This window comes from Aythya marila, assembly GCF_965140915.1.
Source record: "Aythya marila genome assembly, chromosome: Z".
Lineage (NCBI taxonomy): Eukaryota > Metazoa > Chordata > Aves > Anseriformes > Anatidae > Aythya > Aythya marila.
This window is the reverse complement of record NC_139080.1, coordinates 283,485-304,392: the sequence shown is the minus strand read 5'-3', so window position 1 is coordinate 304,392 and position 20,908 is coordinate 283,485. Positions and strand designations below refer to the sequence as shown.

Genomic DNA, 20,908 nt, shown 5'->3' with positions numbered 1-20,908 from the left:
CAGAATGAGCCCTAGGCTTGTGCGAGCTGAATTTTGTGGCCCTTCCTGAACATTATAACTAGTGCAGAACACAAATCTATTTATTTTTAATATAATTTATCAATTTATGATATTCAAATCCTACAAACTTGTTGGACTCGCCAATTGCCACAGCTGGTAATGTAGCAGTTTGCTGGGATTTGGTCAAGACTGGAAACAAGTTAGAACTGGTATCTGATGAAGTCCCACCTGCTGGGGCGCGAGCGGCCCGGCCAACAATGCCTGCACACAGAGCTTCTGGCAGGGCATCTGCCCATGAGAGGCTGCTTTAGGAACAGTGCGGTAGCTCTTGGTGACTTGCTGCGTTACAACGGCCTTATAAGAGGTCTTAATACAACACCATTGTTTCAAATAGGATATGTTGTTATTTATATACTCTATAAAAAGTCAATTTATATCATAAACTGGATATGGGTGTTGCTGATTCCCTGCACTTACAGCCATTGCTATCACCCAACGAAGCGATTCACACGGGACACTTTAAATTCCAGGAATCGTGCTGCGCACTTGTGAAAACGACAGAAAGAGGGGAAATTTCATTTCGACGAAAATTTCATTTAAATTAAAAATTGCAACAATGGAGTGACGTCAGGCTGCCTTGCAGCAAACGAAAAGCAGCTTGTCACAGAGATGGCAGCCGAAAAGCACAGGCCGTCTTCAGGAGGGGCTGCGAAAACTCGTGTTAATCTTGGTTACCGTGAGACGCAGCAGCCGCGCCACGGGAGAGCCGCGGGCTGCGCTCCGCTCCCTGCAGCAGCGCGCACCAATGGCTCCCCGGCGCCAGCAGGCGGGGGGCCCGCAGGTGCCGCGCGCTCCGCCGGGCACGGGGCCGGCGTGCGAGGGGCGCCCGCGGCGTGCGGCCGGGCAGGGCGCGCTCCGCAGCCCCGCGGGCACGAGGCCCGAGCGGCCGGGCCGGGCCGCGCCGCTCCTTCGCCCCGGGCCGCGCGCCAGCCGCAGGCCGGGGACGCGGGGGCAGCGCAGCCCCGTTGGCAGCCGCTGAGGGCGCCGCGGCCCGGCCCGGCCCGGCCCGGCCCAACTCCGCGGCTCCAGGCCGGCGGCTGCGGCGGTGCGGGCGCGCCCGGAGCCGCCCGCGGGCACGGCGGGGCCCGGGCCTGCCCCGTCCCGGCCGCGGCCTTAGCGCGGGGAGGGCTCGGCCCCGGCCCCGGCCCCGGCCCCGTCGCCGTCGCCGCCCGGGGCGGGCTCCGTGACCGCCTCGCCTCGGCGCGTGCCGGCGGCGGGAGGCCGCGACCTGCCCCGCGCCTCCCGCCCGGCCCCGGCCCCGGCCCCGGCCCCGGCCCCGGCCCGGAGCCTGCCCGCGGAGCGCCGGGGGCCGCGGCAGCCCTCCCCGCCCCCGGCACGCTCCAGGGAGCCGTAGCACAGGAATCACACGGGAGCGTCTCCCCCATCTGTGCGAGCCGAGGCACCCCCACCCCCGCCTTCCCGCAGTCCCGCAGAGCCTCTCTGCCATTATGCTCCGCCGTCTCCCGGCCAGGCCCCTCCGCAGGCGGCCGGGGCGGCGCGGACCCTAGCCATGCCCGCCTGAGGCCCCCCCAGCCGGGGCAGCCGCGGGCCGCAGCAGGTGTGTTTGCATGGGGTGCGGAGTTTGCATGCGGGGGGGTCGCCTCCTCCCGGCCCGGCTCCCGCACCGCCTGCGCGCAGGCCCCGCCGCGCCGCGGGCAGGCTGCGGGGAGCGGCCCGCGGGGCCTGCCCGGCTCGGCTCGGCGCGGCCCGGCCCGGCCCGGCCCTGCCCTGGCCCGCCGGGGCGCCGCCAGGACGGCGGCGGCCGGAGCCCCGCGGCCACCCGAGCGGCGGCTTCGTCTGTCCCGGCGGCCGCCCCGCCGGCGCCTCGCCCCCCCCCGCCGTCCCCGTCCCCGTCGCCGTCGCCGTCCCCGCCCGGCCGCCCGAGGGGCCGCGGCCTCCCCTCCCCGGGCTGCCCCGCCGCGGGGTCGGTCGGTGCAGCCGGCGGGCCCGGCGAGGGGCGGGGGGCGGCGGCGCGGGGAGGGGATGGGAGGGGAGGGGGCCGCGGGCCGTGTGCGAGGTGCCCGGGGCCGCGGCGGCCGCGGAGGCCGCAGAGGCGGGGGCAGCCCGCCCGGGCTGCGGGGCCGAGGGAGGGCCGCCTGGGGCCGCCTGTGCGGAGCGGAGGGGCCGAGGCGGCGGCAGAACAGGGCAGCGGTCCCCGGGGTGGGGTGGGGTGAGGGATGCGGGGAAGGTGCCGGCTCTCGGCGCTCTCCGCAGGGGAAGGGGGGTGCGGGTTGTGCCCGGGGCCTCTGCTAACAGTTGCAGGTGCAGCCTGGAGAGAGGCAGGGGCTAGGTGCTGTAGCCTGGCGTGGCAGCTCCTTGGAGGAAAAAGCCTCGCCGAAGAGCCATCCCGCGGCACATCCCGGCGAGGATGGGGCTTGGCACGTAGCAGGAGGTAGTTACGGGTTGTGCCAGTGCGAGGGTGAGTAGCCAAACAGGAGCGGGGCGAACAATGCCTGGGCCTGGGGCAGCTGTCAGCCTCGCAGGAGGAAAGGCCCCGGGTGGCAGAGCAAGCGGGGGGCACGGGCCACGAGCAGCGCTGCGCCGGGCCAAGGCAGGCGCAGGGCCCTCCTCTGGAAGGGGGCTGGCAGCGTGGGGAGCCGTGCCACGGCGAGGCGTGGGCCCAGTGCAGCCGTGGGATGCAGCGCAGGGCTGCGGCCAGCAGCCATCTTTGCGGGGTGGGCCCCGGCCTCCCACGGCTGCGGCTGTGGGAGCCGGGGGGTGCTGGGGCGTGGGTCCGCAGCCTTCGTTTCGGTGCCTCAAGGAGAAGCTGAAGAGCAAAGGAAAAAAAATCGGCTGAGCAGCCAACTCGGTGCTGCTCGGAGGGGGCAAAGGAACTGTTTTGCAGGCATCTCGCTGCTGCGGAAATGGATTTCTTGAGGGGAGGGAGGTGCGCGTGTGGGTAATCTTTGTAGTTAATGCAGCACGGAGCAGGGAGAATGCCACTCGAGCGGCCCCAGATGCAGCGAGCAGTGGGGCGGGTGGGCGCAGACCCCCATCAGCCCTGGGCATGAGGGGGCAGCTGTGCCGCCGAGCTGCGGCCACCCGTGTGCCGTGGGGAGCGGGGAGGGGGAGCAGCCCTTGGTTAGCAGCCCGTCTCCCAGTGCTGTGGCCGAGCCTGCCTGGTGCTGCAAGAGAGATCCTGTGAGGATTTTTATTGCGGTCTCTTTGTTAGCTACAGACAGGCACGCACACACTCACAGCTTTCAGCCAGGTTGTGGGAGGTAAGTGGGGGAGGAGAGGAAGGGGCGCGTGGGGCGGCACTGGGGAGCAAGGGGCTGCGCGGGCCGGCCGGGCACGGGCTCGGGCACGGCGGGAGCAGGGGGACCGGCTGCTGTCGGCCCCACCGCCACAGAAAGCAGAGCCCCTGCAATTCCAGGGACTTGTTGGCAACTCAGCGAGGGTTGCCATAGCTTTTTATGTAGGGTGACCAGAACCGGCTGGAACTGGTTTGAGGCAGATCAGCTCCTGAACACAATGCAGTCACTGAGCTGCTACAGTGGGATAGCTTCCTCCCTTCATGGCAGCCAAAAGCAGAGGAGCTTGCAGAAAGATACCATCCCAAAACAGTATGTGAATGCACACTTTAGACACACAGCACTGGTATGTGGCTAATGTAGTCATAAAGGATTCTGTATATAAATGTACATATTTGCAGTAACTGAGATTACTTTGGCTTTTCGTGCCTTTTTATGCTTAAGGAATGGGCAAGAGCTGAGATTTATGACCCTTATTAAAATATTTTTGCTTTGCAAGGGTGGGACACTGGTTATGCAGTCTATTTTAAAACTAAACTAAATAAAATTGATTGAATGATTTGTAATTGTAGTTGTGCTTGTGACTGAAGAATGCTGCTTTGCATGCTGTTTTATTTACAGGGTGCTGTCTTGTGGTTTTCTTCTTTAGGAGACGTTGGGGGGGGGTCCGTGCCTTTCTGAAAGGCCAAAAGGAAACGATATTGTTGTAGAATTGTGCATAAAAGCATTGCAAAGATGCTGTAAGGCATACTCGTTTCTCCCTTTTTTTTTCTCCTTGTAGGCCTATTGATTGGGGCTGCCTTTAACCCTTTCATATTTGCAGAGGTAATGCATCTGTGGCAGTAACTGAGCATTGGCTAAAAAATTCTTTCAAAGGTCAAGGTTCACAAGGTGAGATGCGGTGTTTTGGGTATGAATATAACAATAGTACAAAGGTACATGTATATGAAAAGTAAATCTGGCTCCTGATTGCACACTTGGCACATTAGTAAAAGAGACAATGGTTTAAGTGTTAGTAAAGAAATACTATTAACCTCCAGGTTTAATAGGATTAAAGCTATTGTTTGTAAAGTCTTACCGATACCTTAGCTAAATACAGTATTTTCATTTGAATATCTTATATCCAGCTAGACGTTTTTCACAATGTGGTGATAAAGCATAGGCCTCTGAGTGACAATCATAAATTGTGGACCACATGGCAGTGAACCGTCTGTGCTGCTTTGCAGCATTGCACATTCAGATTTTGCCGTCTAATTATTTAAAGGTTGCTTGTGTGGCCATATGTGAGTAACCTGATGTTTATTTCTGAATCGAGGTCTTCGGTGTTAAACATGTACTTAATATATCTGACATAGAAAAAAAAAAAAAAAAAAAAAACATAAAAAATAGATTGTAAGCATGGTGTTTCTTAAACTGTTGTAACCCAGGGAGAATTTTGCAGCAGCCAAGTGGAAAGATGTATTTTAGAGATCTGATGGAGCTCCAGTGGATTATTAGTTGCATGAATTATAATATTGTGCAGTAATGAAATAAGAATGGGAAACCGGATGGGCAGTGCATCAGCTCCTGAGGGATGACTACTTTTAACTCAAAGCAATGGATAATGGATAGGATTATTTATTTATTTATTTATTTTTAATCTAAAAAATAAATGTGTACTTAGGTTTGAGCTGGCGTTTGCATCTTACAGTGAAAGCTGGAGGATTCAGAGAGAGGGAGAGGGGGAGAGAGAAGAAAGCAGTAATGAATATAGCAAAGGGAAGAACAAAGGCTGTTAGAGCTTGCACACTGGAACACTAAACATTTTGCTTTGGGGATTCTTTTGCCAGAGCTGTTACTTCCTATAGCAGGAAATCAGCAGCTCTAGACTCTTATGCAGTGTGATTTAAAAAAAATCTGACCAGCCTTGGCTATGTTAGCTGGTTTGGTAATCTACAGTCAAGATAAATATGGAGGCAAAATGGTGAAAATGTTCTGGTCTAGGGTGAAATGATGCTTTTTTCCTCTGTTCAGCAGAATAAAGTAGACAGTCTTAAAAGCCTTGAGAGATTGTGGATATTGGGTAAGTTTTATGGTGGCTGATGATAGGCAGGGTGCCTGCATCAGAGTGTGACAAATACAGGAGAACCTTTTTTGTTTCTGACTGCAGCGGATTACATAAGATACTTAGATATTAACTGTAGAAAAGTGGAAGTAGAATGCCGATGTTTAGCTTGAAATTAATGTTTTTGTGGTTTTTAATGCAGCTGCAATGTATTGTTTCTCAGATTTGATAGGGCAGTAAGTAGCTTGTGTGGTGGAGCAAAATGCCTAACAACACTGCGCTGATTTGTGTCCATCTTTTTCTGTAATTTGTATGCAGAGGTTCTATATATATTTGACTGTAGACATCTGTAGCAGAATTATGCTTACAAACATGAATTCTTGTTGCATGATAGGAATAGTATCTGTCGCTGCCCTTAATGCATGCTTTTTCCAAGTGTCAGCTAAAATGCATGTAACCTGAGAGCACCTTTTAGATTTTTTTTCCCCTCAACCAGAATAGAAAGGTCCGTAAAGTTTTAAGTACTTGAATGGTCACCAAATTCAACATATCTGTTTTATTTGGATTTTTGAACAAGATCTGTGCTATGAATTTTTATTTTTAGCAAAGGATTTGAATTTGCGGGGACTTTGTAGGCTCTAAGATAAGAAACCTGAATAGATGCTGGAGTCTGCAGTATTCTTGGTGAGTTGTTGTTTGTTTGTTTGTTTTTTCTTTAGACTAAAAGTGTTTGCAAATGCTCTTCACCGTGTGATTTTGATTTTGCACATAGGCCAGCTTCTCAGCAGAAAATGCTGCTTAATGTTTGAGGGTTGGTCCTCTGTCTCAGCAATCATGAGCTCATCTTCCGTTGAGGCTTGTCTCAGGAATTTAATCTTGAGAACAGGGGTAATGACTTATCAAATTCCAAGTCTCTTTTGAATTAATTAACTAGGTTTGTTTTTCTTGGAAGTATGAACGTGTGATAAGATATAAATATGCACACAGATTGCTGGGAATGGCTGTTTTTAAAAAAAATGTTGACCCTAACGTTTTAGGGCCTGTTTGTTGCTAGTGTTGCACAGGCAGGAGCACTCTCACTGGGGTCGTCTGGAGCTGCTTCATGCAGTTCTCAAGCAGAAATTGACATCCAGTTAAAAAATTGAAGGAAATGGACAGGAAGCAAGTGTAATTTGGAACGTGGTTCAGAGTTGATTAAATGACGTGATTTAGTGATGGGACTCAGTAGGTCAGGTTGATGGTTGGAGTTCATGATCTTGAAGGTCTTTTCCAACCTAGATGATTCTGTGATTCCAGACTGCGAATCTCTGAATTCACGCTGGTGTTGTACATCCACACTAGTCACATTACTGTACCAGCCCACTTCACATATAGAATTATAAAACTAAACCATTTTTAAATGGGGTGCAAAAATAATGGTTTGAGGACCTACCTGCTTTTTATTAATTCATCTTATTTTTAAAAGAAATCAGGAAGTTACAAGGCCCAAAACTTTAACAGGATCTCTTTGCAAATGTAGGTTGTTTTTATTTGGACAGCTGTAGATAGAGATGGTATGTTCGGCTCCCTGTGGTGTGAGAAAAGAGATAACCTGCCTCCGTGTTGAAATACTCCCTTTATTTTTGCCAGCCAGAGGCTGGTAATAGTGAACTTTGAACCCATTGCATGTGGTTCTCTTCAGACTCTGCTAGAGGTGTTTCAGTGGCAGTGTGTGAGGAGACATTGACTAGACTTCAGAAGATGGCTCTTCTCTTTCCCTTCCTGTACTGTCCTACTCAAAGAGGAGAACTTGAGATAACCCGTTTTGAAAGAAAAAAAAAAAAAGTTCAAAAAATTAGTAGTTAGACTGCAAGATGAGACTTCCAAGGAGCTGTAAATTACAAGGTATTTTATTTTGGCTGTGGAAAAAAAAAAAAAAAAAGTGGGATTTTGCATAAGAAAGTGAATAAAAACTCTAAAGCCTGTCTTTACTTAATTATACCTATTGGGGGAAAAAGGACTAGAATTTTAAAAGGTAAGATAAATAGGATCTGTATTCAGGTACAGGATAGAGTAGAAAAGAGGACAAAGTCAATTAGCCACTCTTAGATAGCCAGTTATAGGAATGGATATGTTTTGAAAGAATGTGATAACATTCAAAGCAACTCAGGCTGCTTTTGAGAATAAATACTTGACTTGTTGGCTTGACAAGGCTTTGCCATACCTCATGTTAAAGACTGAATAAGAGACTCTTCTGCAGAGATCTTGTATTTGTAGAAGTTCTACCTGCACGAATCAACAACAAATGGCAGTGTAAGTTTTCAAACTTCATTCTGGCTGCAAGTGCATCTGCATTCTGTATGTGGAGATAAGTATCATCCTCATGGCCTCTGGGGACTCCCACATAATTCTGTTTACTGGGAAAAGACAATGTGTATACACATGCAATGTAGGTCTGTCTATGCCAGGTTTTTAGCAATATGCTGTGAACATTGTGCAATTGCACAAGTGCAATTCAGGATTTTTTTGTGTGTGATTTTTCCATAACTTCATGTTCTGCTATCCCAACTGTAATTTGTTACGGTTGCTTTCATTTCTGCTGTCTGTGATGTTGAACTTCCACATTTTTTGTGAAAGACACTCCAGAATTGAAAAGTTAAAAATATTGTAAACAATTGTAACCAAACTGAACTTTTGTACAAACCAACAGAATATGCTTGGTGATACATTGACTTTAGTGCTTTACAACTTGTTTGCTTTCAGTATTGGCCAGTTTAACACAGCTCTTGCAGCCTGTGTGCAGATTAACAGGCCTCAGGGATAGTCTAGAACTAGGCAAACAAAAGTAGAGTGAATGGAGGAATCTTTTTTTTTTTTTTTTAATCCTTTTTTAAGTATTTTAGCAGTTATTACAAATTGACGTCTTTTGCATACAGTACTGGACAATATTTTCCTCCTTAAGACATCCAGATTTGTTTAAAGTGTCTTTATTGAACAACTTGCATGAAATTAAATCAAATCAAATGTGAACTGGTACCGTCTGTTGTGGTAGCATTTTCTTTCTGCACTTCAAATTTCAGAATTTTCCATTAAAATACTGAATCTGACTTCCTCCTGTTACACTGTATACATTCGCAAATTGTGCCCAAAGTTTTGAGAAACAAAATCAAGAAGCCTGAACTAGCTCCAGTGCTGCTAAGCAAGGCTTCCATAGCCAGCGATGGTCTTTGCTTGAAACCACATGCCTGCAGTTGCTCAGAGGTTGGGGATAAAAGAGAGGAGAATGTGGACATTTCCCCAAAGTTATTTTGGTTAGGACCTGACTGCGTATAGCTAATTATGGTTTCAGAAAACTAAAGAAAAACCATTATGTATACAGAGTTTTGCCATCTGCTTCTGTCTGTATGCTTTTGGCAATGTATGGTAACATCTACATTTGTCTAAGTTGGTAGAAATAACTTCTGTTGAAAACCAAAATGCTACATTTAATCATTTTACTGTAGTGAAGTTGTGCCTTTGACTAGTGGATACACGTGCTTGAATGGTCGTATTTTAGAGGGGCAGAGCAGTTTATTGTGAAGGGTGCAGAGACAGATGTATAAATCACAAGTACTGGCTGGGTGTTGTGTAGCATCGTACCTTGTGCCAGTTCCAAAATATTCTAAGTGATAGTGCTGGGAGCTGGGATTGTGCTCCAGATCAACAGTTTGTGGGCAGTGTTTCAAAAAGCTTCCATAACTTGCTTCCATTTGATAGAGGACCCTAAAGATGCGTTCAGATACTGTTATGATTGGGTAATAGGGCAAGGTAGGTCTGGATGCTCATTACTGGTTTAAAACTTTTATGATGAGAGTGGTCAGTCCCTGGAACATGTTGCCCTGAGAGGTTTTGGAGTCTCCATCTTCAGAAATATTGACAGCCTGACTGGACAATGTCTTGAGCATCCTACTGTAGCTGACTCTGATTTGAGCAGAAAAGTTGGAGTTCCAGAGGTCCCTTTCAACCTCAGTTATTCTGTGCTTCTCTGAAATGGCTGTTGGAAACTTCTAGGGGCTAGTAAAGAATAAATCTTTAAATCCTTCTGAAACTATCGACAGTTGCTGTTGATAAATTTAAAAAAAAAAAAAAAAGTTAATACTTGAAATATGTCGATACTACTTGCCTTCCCAAGCTTTTTTGAAGAGGTGGAAGAGGAAGTAATAAAATTGGTAGACTGTTCTCTTAAAAAAATAGAAGTGCAAATTCAAACTTGTCTTACTCATTGAAGGTTGTATGTGGAGACAAGTAGGATTTTCCTTTTTTAAGGGAGCTACTGTGTATAATGTTGAAATATCAGATTGCTTGGTATAAATGTTGACTGTAAAACGCACTAGTACTTCAAAAAGATGGTCAAAAAGCTAAGGACTGGTACAACAGCTGCCTGTCATGAAGGTTTTATTTTTGGAAGCAAGAATCTGCCTGATTTTTTTCAATACTAACAAGTCATGGGATCCTTGATAAACCAAAAGGAGCCTGTATTTTATGTGAATATGATCAGCATTGCTGATTGTGGTTAAAGTGGCCTCTTGCATATCCTTCTTGCCTGCTGAGTATTTCAAACCACACTGAGTCATGATTTGAGATGTGGTTCTCATTTCCTGGAAAAGTTTTGGTGGTTGAACTAGCATATTGCTTTTGTCTCTCCTTAGATACTTAGCTTTCAAACTAAATAGTCAGAAGTGTTAGTCAATCATCATTGCTAATATGCAAGATAACTAATCAGCTGCTTATAATTTGTGTGTCAGGCTAATATTTGCCTAAGGTTGGGATATATTACTGTAAGTCTGGTTGAATCACTTACTTCTTCTCTGTATGATGAAATTTCTTGGCATAATGATACAAAAATAAAAAATATATATTTTCGTGCAGGTGAGGCTGGTATTACTCTCTGTGTATGCATTTTGTTCCAGAGTGAACTTGTTGCTATATAGGTGTCATTACTTGCATTTGAAAGCAGAATAATTACACCAGATTATCAGATATTTGTTCTGGAATACCAAGTCTAACTGGGAATTTATAAATATTTTGCTGTTGCTGTTCCATAAATCTTCTTATAGAGACTAGGCATTACCATGTACTAGACACCAAAAAATGCTTTCTCAGTGCTGTTGTTTCTTGGTACTGAAAAGGATGCTTATTTTCTTTAAAGAATGTACAAAAGAAAATGTGTCTGCCCTAGAGAGAGCACAGTCCACAACTGTATATTGTATAGAAGTAAAAACAGTAGGAAGTGTTTAGGGAAATTAAAGGAATGTAGTCACAATAACATGAGTGCCATAGGTAGGTGAAAATTAACTTCTTTTTTTTTTTTTCCTTAAATAGTGAACAGATTTGCTGCTGAAAGGAAACTTAAGTTGCATATTTGAGCAGGAACATGGAGACATACAGCCAGTGTAGATGGTCATGTGGGATTTGAAGACACAAGTTGGGAATTTAATACAGCAGAAAGGACAAGGCTGATACAGGCAGTTAAAACAATTGTGTGGTGCCATTGGACTTGTGGTTGAGAAATGAAGAGTTGGATGGGCAAGAGCGTGTGTCAAGAAGGAAAACTTGTTCAGTTTTTTACAGATTAATGATGAATAAAAGAATAAAAATTGAATATGTTAGACCATGCTTGTGATTAAGAATATGTTGTTAGAAATATTAATGCAAAGAGAGTGTTCACTGGGTAAGTACTGGAAAGGCAGTTGGATCATTTGTCAGTGCTGGGTCTGAAAAGCTTAAATTGTTCTCGTACCTGACAGACAAAATCAATGTTATGCGCAGTTTGGATCTATGTGGGAGCTGGCAGATCACTCTGTTTTTTGCCTTCATTACGGTGGTAACTTCCCCCAAAAGTCTGACTGCTTGCAGTTGCTTAGCTTTACACCAAAAAGTACCTTTTAATTTCTGCAGTAATTTAAAGACAGCTTGGTCTGTCTTGTGGAGAATAATGTGCCCCATCTGCAGCAGTCCTAAAGCCCAACTGTAAGATGGATCATACTTAGTAACTGAGTAAAAGTATTTTCTTCTGTGTTTTTTCCCCTTGGCAGAGTGCGTGAAAAGGTAGGTTTGTTTGTTTTTTCTCATATGGCTAGAATCCCTCCACCTGGAACCAGCACAGGTACAGGGCTTGAGGAGGAGCGACAAAAATTCCCTGTAGTAAAACAAAACTGCCTTTAATCCTTCAGAAGCAGCTATTTGCTTCTAGGCCCTAATGTTTCTTCAGTTGCTATTTATGTCATCACATGTTTGAGCCTTCCCCACATCTCTGCAAACAATCTCTGTAAGAAAGCTGTATTTCAAAATGGTATCTTGAATCTGTGACAGTAGAATAGGAGCTTTCAGATGTACTCTGTCTTGCACATGTTCTGCCGTTTTTCTGGAATCAGCCTTAGAAAACCCTTGCATGCATCTTTAGGTTTTCCATTTTAACAGGTAGGATACGACAGCGCCAAAAGGTTTACAAGAATGTAACTATTCCTTATGGGTAAGGCAGCAGATTCTTGTCCTGCTCGCTTACTGCCTCACTGATGGCAGAGCGTTCTCACAGAGGGGTTCTTGTTTTGACATAATTACCAAGCGAGTGCTTCACTGGAATGTGTTACCAGATGAGTGAAAAGGCTAACTGGGAGAATAAGACAGTGGAACAGCAAAGCAGTATCTTCCTTTGGCTGAAACCTGGGCCGTTTTCTCCATGCTGTTCATAGGAAGCCCTTATTCAGGAGATGCATTTCCAAAGAAAGAAAAAATTAGCATCGTGAACAAATGCTTTGAACGGGGAAACAAAATGATCTTTATGTCTCCTCCAGCATTTAATTCAGACCTTACATTTCATCAAGATAATGATGTGCATGTAACAGTGGACTTTATCCCCAGAGAGACTGATGTAAACCATGAAGCAAGGATATCCTTACAACTCTCAGAGTCCTTTATCTTCTGGACTTAAGACTCACTGGTAGTCTTACCAGGAGTCCAGTCACCCACCGTCAAAAAACAGAACCCAAAAGCATCGTTTCTCGCTGCACTGTGGCTTTCTAGCTGTACAATTCCTGCTGGACATATCCTTTTTTTTTTTTTTTTTTCCTTTTTGCTTTTATCACTGAATAATCGGGAAAGTAATGCTTAAATTTTTAAAGACCCTTTTAAAATTATTATTTTTCATAAAGTAATTCGAATTCTATTGCAAATGTGGCAGGCCTTCCGTGACATTCTCCTGGTAACAATCAGCAGACAGCTGGGAGGAGAGGCAGGAAATGGAGTTAGTCCAAGGGAAGTAAAAGGAGTTTACAAAGTGCAACCACCATCTGAAAATGAAATGGTACTGTGGACAGAGAGAGAACATCTAAGAACTGTCTCTTTATATAAGTGCACCCCAGATTAGGGATATTTAATTCATGGTATAATCTATCCAGTGTGTTTTGTAATATATGCTTCAAGTTAGTAGTCCCATGTATTGATGTGCATTTCATTTCTGTTATTTAGAAAATAAAAATAGAAAGTATTTCAGACAAAGATGTTTGAGGAGGTGGATGTCTTGCAGGTTGTTTCTTTAAATATTTTCTTTTTGCTTATCCTTGGTTAGACGTGTTGCAGACTGCTTCTCTGTTTAATTCTGAAGATCTTCCTTTGTTAAGTGCACTTGAAAGTCATTAGCAATAAAAGAGATAATTTTAATGGCAGCCTTTTGATGCAAGGTGGTTTTCTTTTTCATCTTTGTATGTCTCTTGGGAGATGTTGAGCTTTGCTCACAGCAATTCTCAAAGAAAGCAGCTGTCAAAGAAATTCCAGTTCCTGGAAAATCACCATTTCCTAGGGAACCAGGAACTTGCCTCATTTCCCATTCTGAAGTATTTACAGGCTTCGGGTCGGCCCAGAGAAGGAATAGACCAACAACTTGTCTGGCAGCCAAGGCAACAGTCAATTTCAATCTGAGATAAAAGGCAAAGTTTCATCTTTAAGGGGAAGGGTTATTGAAAGATGTCTGTAGAAGCCACCTTCCTCTTTTTTTACTGAGTCCTGACAATTGTGAAGTGAACATGGTTCATATACTGAGTCTTAAATTGATACTCTAGAATAACAAGGAAAAATTTAATAAAATGTCAAGGTTCCAACTTTGTTTAGTTGTTTAGCAAGACTTGCCATGCCTTTTCTCCCTTCTTGTTTAATTTAAATTGCTTTACAGGTTTGAAGGATGGCAGAGATCCTCTGCAAGGTCAAGAGCAGTTCTGGGTGCCCTATGCAGACGAAACCACTCCGTTCTTGTGCTCTGGTAGAGTGCGGGAATCGGTCTGGATGCCTGAAAGACAGTTGTAGCTTTATGCAGAGTGCTCTCTATGGATAAATGTATGATCTCAGCTTAAAGCTTCAGACCTCTGAATTCTTTTGAGATATTTTCCCATTTTGGAATTAGCCTTAATGAAGTTTCTTGGTAAAGAACAAATGCGTCTCCTCCTCTGTTACGTAGTTTTGCTCTTAAAGATACATGGATAAAATACTGTGTGAGTGGCCTTTACTTAATTCATTGCTATTGTTAAATGTTAATGAAACTCCATTACATATAATTGGAGGAAGTTTTAGACAAGGAATATTTTAAGGTTCTTTTTAGTGTGTTTAGTAACTGCAAAAAGACATCCATAGATAGATGTACAGTTGGAGTGCAAGTTAGTATATCAAATCATTAAAAACTGTCAATTAAGGCTTTGTTATTGTGGGTTTGTGTGGATTTGCATGCTGTGGTCTCTAGAAACTTCTTCACTTAAATCTTATAACAACTTTCTTTGTAATGTTAACATTACATGTGTATGTGATTCTTCCTCTTTGTTAAATAAATAAAAAGAAGTAAAGTAATTCATAAAGATGTTAACAAGTACCTTGCAACCCGGCAATCTCTGCTCAGTAATTTGTAAGCAGGGTGTTAAAGTTGCAGTTCAGTCAAGGTGAACTGTTACCTAAATATCCACTGTCTATTTTATTTTTTTTTACCAGCCTAGGTAGCGACTTAACTCTGAATTGTTGTCGTGCCTGGGTTATGTTACCACAGTTGTGATTATTTGCATTGTGAATAAAACATAACTGGGGCAGAAAAAAAAGGTCATTTTAGACATTTGTCTTTCAGGTTACATTCATTATGGTACATCCAGTGTGTTTTCTTAATTCGTGCTTCATTTATGATAAGGTATGCATCCACATGGAAACAAGGGATAAAATCAGACTGGCAGCTCTAGATAGTCTTTTGTCCTTGTCTGCCGTGCCAGATTCTGTCACCAAAGACAGAAATGTTTTGATCTGTGGTGTTCACTGTAGCTTAGTATTCAAACTAGCAAAGTGGTTTTTCTTACATTTTAACTATTGAAGGAGTATCTTGGCAGAGCTCCTCTTCCAATGTCTACGACAGCTGAAAAGAGGAAGCAGGCAGCAGGACAGCATCTTTCCGAAGCTGTGCTGTGGCCGGGCTCCTTTTGAGTGGGCCCACTTTCTGGTTGTCAGTTCTGTCCTTTGCAAGTTACTCCTAGTGAGTAATTCAGTGTCATGTAATAAATGTGTCTGGTCTCCTGGGATCTACTCTGGGTAAGGGCTGATGACACAGTGGTACACAGATACCTAAGCCAGTTTTAGGCTGAGTAGTTTAAAGTCCCAAGAACAAAGCAGTCATGACTGTGCATTCAGGCTAACTTACTCTTTGGGGACATCTGTGCAGGGTGGAGTTTTTCCCCTATTGTGCTTTGTTAGACAATTAGAGAAGGCATTCTGGAAAGGTTTCAATTTCTTGTTCTTTTCTGTTAATACCTTCACTGATGTAGAGTAAGTGATTATTGCAGTCTTCATCCATGGATTATATAAAAGTCTTTGCACTTCGGGAATGCTCATTTGTCTCTTTGTCTTGCAGGGAATAACTTAATGGCTTTTAAATCTAGAAGGGACCATTATGTTTATGTAGTGTGAACTTCTGCAAAGCTTGGACCAAAGAATGTTCCTCAGTAACTTTTGTATCAAACCTGTGTGTGTTCTGTATATGGAGCTTTTTGAAGTAAATCAATAATAGACTTAAAAACATGAACAGATTAAAAAGGAAATTATGCCAGTGCAGGATTCCTTTTATCACAAAATCACAGAATGATTGAGGTTAGAAGGGACCTCTGGAGGTCATCTGTCCCCCCCATCCCCTCCCCCTTCTGTAATTCATCTTTTTAGACCTCTGTAAGTGATTTGTTTTGCACACCTTTGCAAATTCTTGAAACATATGTGGAAAAAGGCAAATACCGTAGTGGGATTTATGAAGGAAAAGTACACTCAAAGTTAGCTTTCCTTTTACACAGCATTTGCAAAGTTTCAGTTTTTAGTTATCTGTTGGGTTTTGGAATGGAAAGGAAAAAACAGTGATAGTGTCCAGTGCTGGACAGAAAGAATGGGATCTGGAAATTGTTATCAGTAAAGGGGAAAAACAAACAACAACAAAAGAAACCCCTAAGGATCTGGTATTGTTTACCCTAAAAAGTAGACTGAAGGGAGGTAATGGTCTCAGCATAAAGTGCTGTTGCAAAGAGTATAGGTGAATAGAACCACACGTAGTTGCATCAAGAGAGATTCAGGTTATTCAGTAGGAAATACAATGGTGAAATTGTGAACAACTGGAATAAATTGCACTGGAGGTTGTAGAATGGGAGGTCTGTAAAGTTGATGAGACACCTGGAAAGCAATGCAGATATAGCAGATCCTTTGTGGGAGTTACTGGAGAAAAAAAAAATGCATTGAGGATACTGGGAGACAGATATTCCATAATTCATATAAAGCAATTTAGCTTATAGAAAACAGTGCATTAGTCTTGAACTGTTAGTAGCAATACATCTGTTTTGCTCACTTTGAGAAGGTTCATGAGGTTGATAGTGCAAATATTAAGTCAAAACTAGACTTAGGAGGAATTGCAAATACCTAATTTTTCTGAAAGTCTAGGTATCTTGCTGTAATCGTAGCATGGGTGGGAGATGGTAGCAGGGAGTGTAGGAGAGTGGGCAGGAAGAAAGCTACTTGAAGAGAAAATTTGCTCCTAGAATAAAAATACTAGGTTACAGTCTGTGAACGTGATGGATTGCTGTAGCTCTTGGCATTGTAATCCAACTGTACCTCTGCACTGGATACTATTCTGTAATGTGTAATTTCTGAAAATACTACTTCAGAGGTGAAATAACTTTTTGCATGGCGTATGTGAACATATGCTTATTTCGTATGTGTGCTATTAGAACGTAAAATTCTGAGATGATGATTTTCTGCTTATTTTACAGACTTGCTTACAATCAAATACATGACCATGGGGGATATGAAGACCCCAGATTTTGACGACCTTCTTGCAGCCTTTGACATACCAGACATGGTTGACCCAAAAGCAGCTATTGAATCTGGACATGATGACCATGAAAGCCACATAAAACAAAATGCTCATACAGATGAAGATTCTCATGCACCATCATCATCTGATGTTGGTGTGAGTGTCATTGTGAAAAATGTACGCACAATTGATTCTTCTGAAGGAGTGGACAAGGATGGCCACCATTCCACAGGCAATGGCTTGCATAATGGCTTTCTAACATCATCAGCTCTCGATAGTTACAGTAAAGATGAAGGCAAGTCATTTAAAGATGATGGGTCAACTTCCGAGAGTACATTGAAGGATTCAGCTTTCAACCAGTTTAGCCCAATTTCAAGTGCTGAAGAATTTGATGATGATGAAAAAATTGAGGTGGATGACCCTCCAGATAAAGAAGAGATGCGTGCAAATTTCAGGGCAAATGTCTTGACAGGATCTGTGTCTCAGCAGGAATATGACAAACTAAAAGCACTTGGAGGGGAGAACTTGATTAAATCTGGTATCCCTGTTTCAAGCAGTATAGATAAAAATAAAGTAGCTAAACGAGAGACAGAGACAAACTCTGTGAATTTAAGTGTTTATGAGCCTTTCAAAGCTCGGAAAGCAGAGGACAAATTGCTAAAAGACAATTCTGAGAAGCTTCTTGAAAACAGGGTACTTGATGGAAAACTGAGCACAGAAAAAAGTGAAACGAGTCTTGCCAGCATTTCACAGTCCAAAGCAAAGTCATCAGCAAAGCTTTCTTCGTGCATTGCTGCGATTGCAGCACTGAGTGCTAAAAAGGCAGCTACAGATACCAGTAAGGATTTACAGTCTAATTCAGGAGAGTCTTCTCCATTACCAAAAGACATGAGCGAAAGTCCCCGGGCTATGGAAAAGTCACCCGAATCTCAGAGTCTTATTGATGGTGCTAAAAAGCCGTCTGTTAAGCCACCTGATAGTCCCAGGAGTGTATCAAGTGAAAACAGTAGCAAAGGGTCTCCATCTTCTCCTGCAGGGTCAACACCAGCAATTCCTAAAGTTCGCATAAAAACCATCAAGACTTCCTCTGGGGAGATAAAGAGAACTGTTACTAGAGTGTTGCCGGAAGTTGACTTGGACTCTGGTAAAAAGACAGAGCAGAGTGCTTCCATGGTAACTTCCATGACATCTCTCCTGTCCTCTCCAACTTCTGCTGTTCTTTCCTCTCCTCCTAGAGCTCCTCTCCAGTCCGCAGTTGTCACCAATGCAGTTGCATCTGCAGAACTTGCACCAAAGCAGGTCACCATCAAACCTGTGGCTACTGCCTTTCTCCCAGTTTCAGCAGTTAAAACAGCAGGTTCACAAGTTATTAATTTGAAGCTTGCTAACAATACTACAGTGAAAGCCACTGTAATATCTGCTGCTTCAGTGCAGAGTGCCAGTAGCGCCATTATAAAAGCTGCCAATGCTATACAGCAGCAGACTGTTGTGGTGCCAGCATCCAGCCTTGCCAGTGCTAAACTTGTGCCAAAGACAGTCCATCTTGCCAACCTTAATCTTCTGCCTCAAGGTGCTCAAACCACCTCTGAACTCCGCCAAGTGCTAACGAAACCTCAGCAGCAAATAAAGCAGGCAATAATTTCTGCAGCAGCCTCACAGCCTTCTAAAAAGGTGTCTCGAGTCCAGGTGGTGTCATCTCTACAGAGTTCTGTAGTGGAAGCGTTCAACAAGGTGCTGAGTAGTGTCAATCCTGTCCCGGTTTACATCCCAAACCTTAGTCCCCCTGCCAATGCCGGAATAACGTTACCAACACGAGGTTACAAGTGCTTGGAGTGTGGCGACTCGTTTGCTCTTGAGAAGAGCCTGACACAGCATTATGACAGGAGGAGCGTGCGAATTGAAGTGACATGTAATCATTGTACAAAGAATTTAGTTTTCTACAACAAGTGCAGCCTTCTTTCCCATGCTCGTGGACACAAGGAAAAAGGAGTTGTAATGCAGTGTTCCCATCTGATTTTAAAACCAGTCCCAGCAGATCAGATGATAGCATCTCCTTCAAGCAATACTGCTACATCTATGCTTCAAAGCCCTGTGGGAGTCGGCACGCATACTGTGACAAAGATACAGTCTGGCATAACGGGGACAGTAATATCAGCTCCAGCAAGTACTCCCATCATTCCAGCTATGCCACTAGATGAAGATCCATCAAAACTCTGTAGACATGGTCTAAAGTGTTTGGAGTGTAATGAAGTTTTCCAAGATGAGACATCTCTTGCTACACATTTCCAGCAGGCTGCAGACACAAGTGGACAAGTAGAGTATCATATGTTTAAATTCCAATGTTTCACTTATAAGCCTAGGAGACTTTGGATATGTTTTTCTTTCGTTTAGATGTTAATTACCTGAATCTCCATGATGAAAAACAAACTAAAACCACAAAAAAATCTTGCACGCACCTTTATAGTGAACGTCAACATTTTTAAATAAGACTTTTCTTAGAATTTTTTAGGTCATTGAAGTCTAAAATTTCCACTGTCTATTTTTAACTAGAATTTAGCATTAGCTTTTTTACAGGTGAACATTATAATACTGCAATTGATAATGGCCTTTACTATCTTTGTGCTTTGAAATTTGATTATCCCATGGAATCCACTTAATTGGCACCCTCATTAACAGCATGCTTTTTAGTCTGAGAAATATTTTTAAGTGATTCATTCTTGAGCCATCCGTGGGTTTTGTTATTTTCATGTAACACTATAAGTGAGGTTGGCATTCCTGTTACCTACAGGGACTCTAGCCAGCGAATAAATGGCACACTGTCCTGAAAGGGTACACATGCTGTGTTCTTCAGGTCTTTCTTGAACAGAAAGTGGTGTTCACTAGCATACGTTACTTGCTATGTGACCATTTGCATATTTGCATTGGTTTTACTTTCCTCTCATGATTGCTAATGAATTAAACTTACTTTAGTAAAGAATTCTAAAATGGTTTGCGTGTGGCCTAATCTGAAACACCTCATTCAATAAAAGTTACTATTAATCAGTGTGCCATGTATTTTATAACCCTGTAAGAATTAAGATCATTAATTAAATGATATAGCTGAATTTCCATCGGAGTGTGCCAATTAAAAGGGATTCTGGCACGTTTCAAAGCATTCAGTTGATGTTGCGGTTTGTTCCTGCGCATCAGCAACAAAGCTGAAAGCCTGCAAACAGGCTCTGACTGATTAAGTCAGGGATGCCCTGGGAATATTCCTGGGACTCTCACAGTAAAGTGCAGAGTAAAGGATTACATCCTGCAGCTAGGAAGAAGTCCGCTAGAAACAGAAGTGCAGAGAGGTTCCCGCTGGAATCTCTTCACTGATCTTAAGACCTGTTATGTGGCCATGAAGCAGGTACACTGTTCCCACCAGTACAAGCAGAGATGCAAAGAGATATGAATGTGGAGATAATCTTGATTATATGGATTATGTGGCTCTGCCTCAGCTCCTACTTCACCAACTGGTTAGCAGACTTAGGCTGAAATTGCCTGGATTCACAGTGAAATGCAATGTGAGCAAGTTTGTGTTTGTAATGTACTACAGACAGGCCTACCTAAAGTCAGTTTATTTAAGCCTTATGTCAGAAAGAAGTTAGCAGAATATATTCTGTCCTTAGATCTTGCTGCAGTTTTGAACATTTTCTAATAGCTGACCAAGAGCATGTTCTGCACCAGCTCTCAAGTTGGGCAATACACAGTAATTGTTTTTAGCCAACTCCTCTGTTGGTGCACGTTAAGTTTATCTTTTTTTTTTTTTTTTTTTCCTAATAGGTCCATTAATTATCATTTGTGGTATGGTAAGATGCAGTAGTCCTTGGGAAACCCCTGTTGTGTTTGGTACTATGAAAATGAGTAATTAAGATGGTAGTTCATAAGCAGAAAGCCTCCAAAACAACCAAGTGAATAAGACAGAGAAAATAGGTTGGGAGGATGAGGCCAGGACAAAATGGAAAAAATAGAGAACAACAAATATTAAAAAAAAAAAAAAAAAAGTATTGTACTTGCTTTTTGTGGGGGCCTTTTTTTGGTATGGACAGGTAAACAGGTTTGTAGAAACACCTTTGGCCTTTCTTGCTACCTCTTATCGGTGCTTGTGCTCTGTTGCTGCTGAGTATGCTCTGTATGCATGTCCTCTTAGATACTGTTTACCTTGGTGAATTTACTGTGGAAAAGCAATGAGATCTT

General features: G+C 43.9%; 1 protein-coding gene across 10 annotated transcripts in view; it reads left to right on the top strand.

Annotated features, from left to right (window-relative positions):
- The first annotated feature begins 1,299 nt into the window (after positions 1 to 1,299).
- Positions 1,300 to 20,908, top strand: part of LOC309889879 (zinc finger protein 532) — a 45,645-nt gene continuing 26,036 nt past the window's right edge. For 3 of the 10 annotated variants that reach the window (XM_082783047.1, XM_082783046.1, XM_082783055.1), the window contains exons 1-3: positions 3,368 to 3,660; positions 4,096 to 4,205; positions 16,641 to 18,997. In XM_082783047.1, the coding sequence (XP_082639173.1) occupies positions 16,661 to 18,997 (2,337 nt within the window). In that variant the 5' untranslated portion in view covers positions 3,368 to 3,660; positions 4,096 to 4,205; positions 16,641 to 16,660. Of the gene's footprint in view, positions 1,619 to 2,267; positions 2,480 to 2,564; positions 2,948 to 2,996; positions 3,282 to 3,367; positions 3,661 to 4,095; positions 4,206 to 16,640; positions 18,998 to 20,908 lie in introns of those variants that run through there. The other 7 variants (XM_082783048.1, XM_082783050.1, XM_082783049.1 and 4 more) reach the window with 7 other exon arrangements.